At 43.1% G+C, this 1230-nt stretch overlaps 1 protein-coding gene across 1 annotated transcript in view; it reads left to right on the top strand.

Moving 5' to 3' along the window:
- CSUI_002689 (uncharacterized protein) overlaps window positions 1-1223 on the top strand; it is an 8494-nt gene extending 7271 nt beyond the window's left edge. The window contains exons 5-6 of the mRNA XM_068062888.1: window positions 119-220; window positions 1009-1223. Coding sequence (XP_067925135.1) covers window positions 119-220; window positions 1009-1095 — 189 coding nt within the window. The 3' untranslated portion in view covers window positions 1096-1223. The remainder of the gene's footprint in view (window positions 1-118; window positions 221-1008) is intronic.
- The last annotated feature ends 7 nt before the right edge of the window (window positions 1224-1230 follow it).

Genomic DNA, 1230 nt, shown 5'->3' with positions numbered 1-1230 from the left:
AGTCTAACACTACTAATGCAGTGGAGTTGTAAAGTCGAGAGTTATGTCTCTTCTGTCTCTCTCTATACATGCACACGTATGCTTTTCATTCTTCTCTTTCTTCTCGCTTTCCTTACAGGCCAGTGAAGTTCCTCGATTGCTATATGCACTAGCTGCGATAGAGTATCGATCCTGGCACCTCCTCCCCACACTCCTCGAACATGTAGATGCCAATCTTCATGTAAGTCTCTCTCTCTCTTCCTTTCTTTCTTTCTTTTTCTTTCTCTCTTCCTTTCTATCTTTCTCTCTGTATCTCTTTCTTTCTCTTTCGCTCTTTCTCTCTTTCCTTCTCGTCTCTTCGGTAGAAGGATAAAGTTCAATGAGAGAAAAGCTCAGACAGAAAGAAAGAGTGAGAAAGAAAGAAGGCGACGAATAGTAGTAGAAGAAGAGTGAGACGGTGAAGTGCTGTTGCATGTGGTCGTCGATCTCTCTCTTGGTTCTCTTTGCCTTCTGCTAAGAAGAAGAAGAAGAAAGAGAAGACACCCAAGGCTCCAGATCATTTCGTGTCGTCATCCTATCGCCGCGTCTGCTTTTTTCCTCTCTCTTCTTCTCTCTCTTTCTCTTCTTCTCTCTCTTTCTCTTCTTCTCTCTCTTTCTCTTCTTCTCTCTCTTTCTCTTCTTCTCTCTCTTTCTCTTCTTCTTTCTCTTTCGGTGATCTTCCCTTGCGCAGTTCGCGCAGCATCGAGGGCCTTGTCTCCCCTCTGTTTCNNTCTTCTTCTTTCTCTCTCTCTTCTTCTCTCTCTTTCTCTTCTTCTTTCTCTTTCTCTTCTTCTTTCTCTCTCTCTGCTTTAAGAGAGCTATTCTTCTAGATCTATCGAGACATCGTGCCGATTGTCTTGAGATAGCATCGACGAGCTTGTTCTCTCTTCCTTGTCTTCTCGCTTACACCTCCTCCTTTCTCGTTCGCTTTCTTTCTCTCTTTCTTTCTTATCTCTTACAGCTTCTCTTTTTCTTCTTTCTTCCTTTCAGAGATGGAGAGCTCCAACGTTGTGTAACATGGCCCTAAGCCTAGCTCTTATGGGCGTAGGAGACAACCAAACAGGTGAGCAAAGATAAGAAGAAAAGAAAGAAGAAGAAAGAGACAGTAGTCAGCTGCGGGTGTCTCTCCCTCTTCTCCGTTATCTTCTGTGAACACCCCTCCTGTTAAAGAAACCTCTCTTTCTCTTTATTTCTTTCTTTCTCTTTATTTCT

Source organism: Cystoisospora suis, assembly GCF_002600585.1.
Source record: "Cystoisospora suis strain Wien I chromosome Unknown contig_1112, whole genome shotgun sequence".
NCBI lineage: Eukaryota > Apicomplexa > Conoidasida > Eucoccidiorida > Sarcocystidae > Cystoisospora > Cystoisospora suis.
Note: the sequence above shows the minus strand (reverse complement) of the source record. Positions and strands in the feature narration are given on the sequence as shown.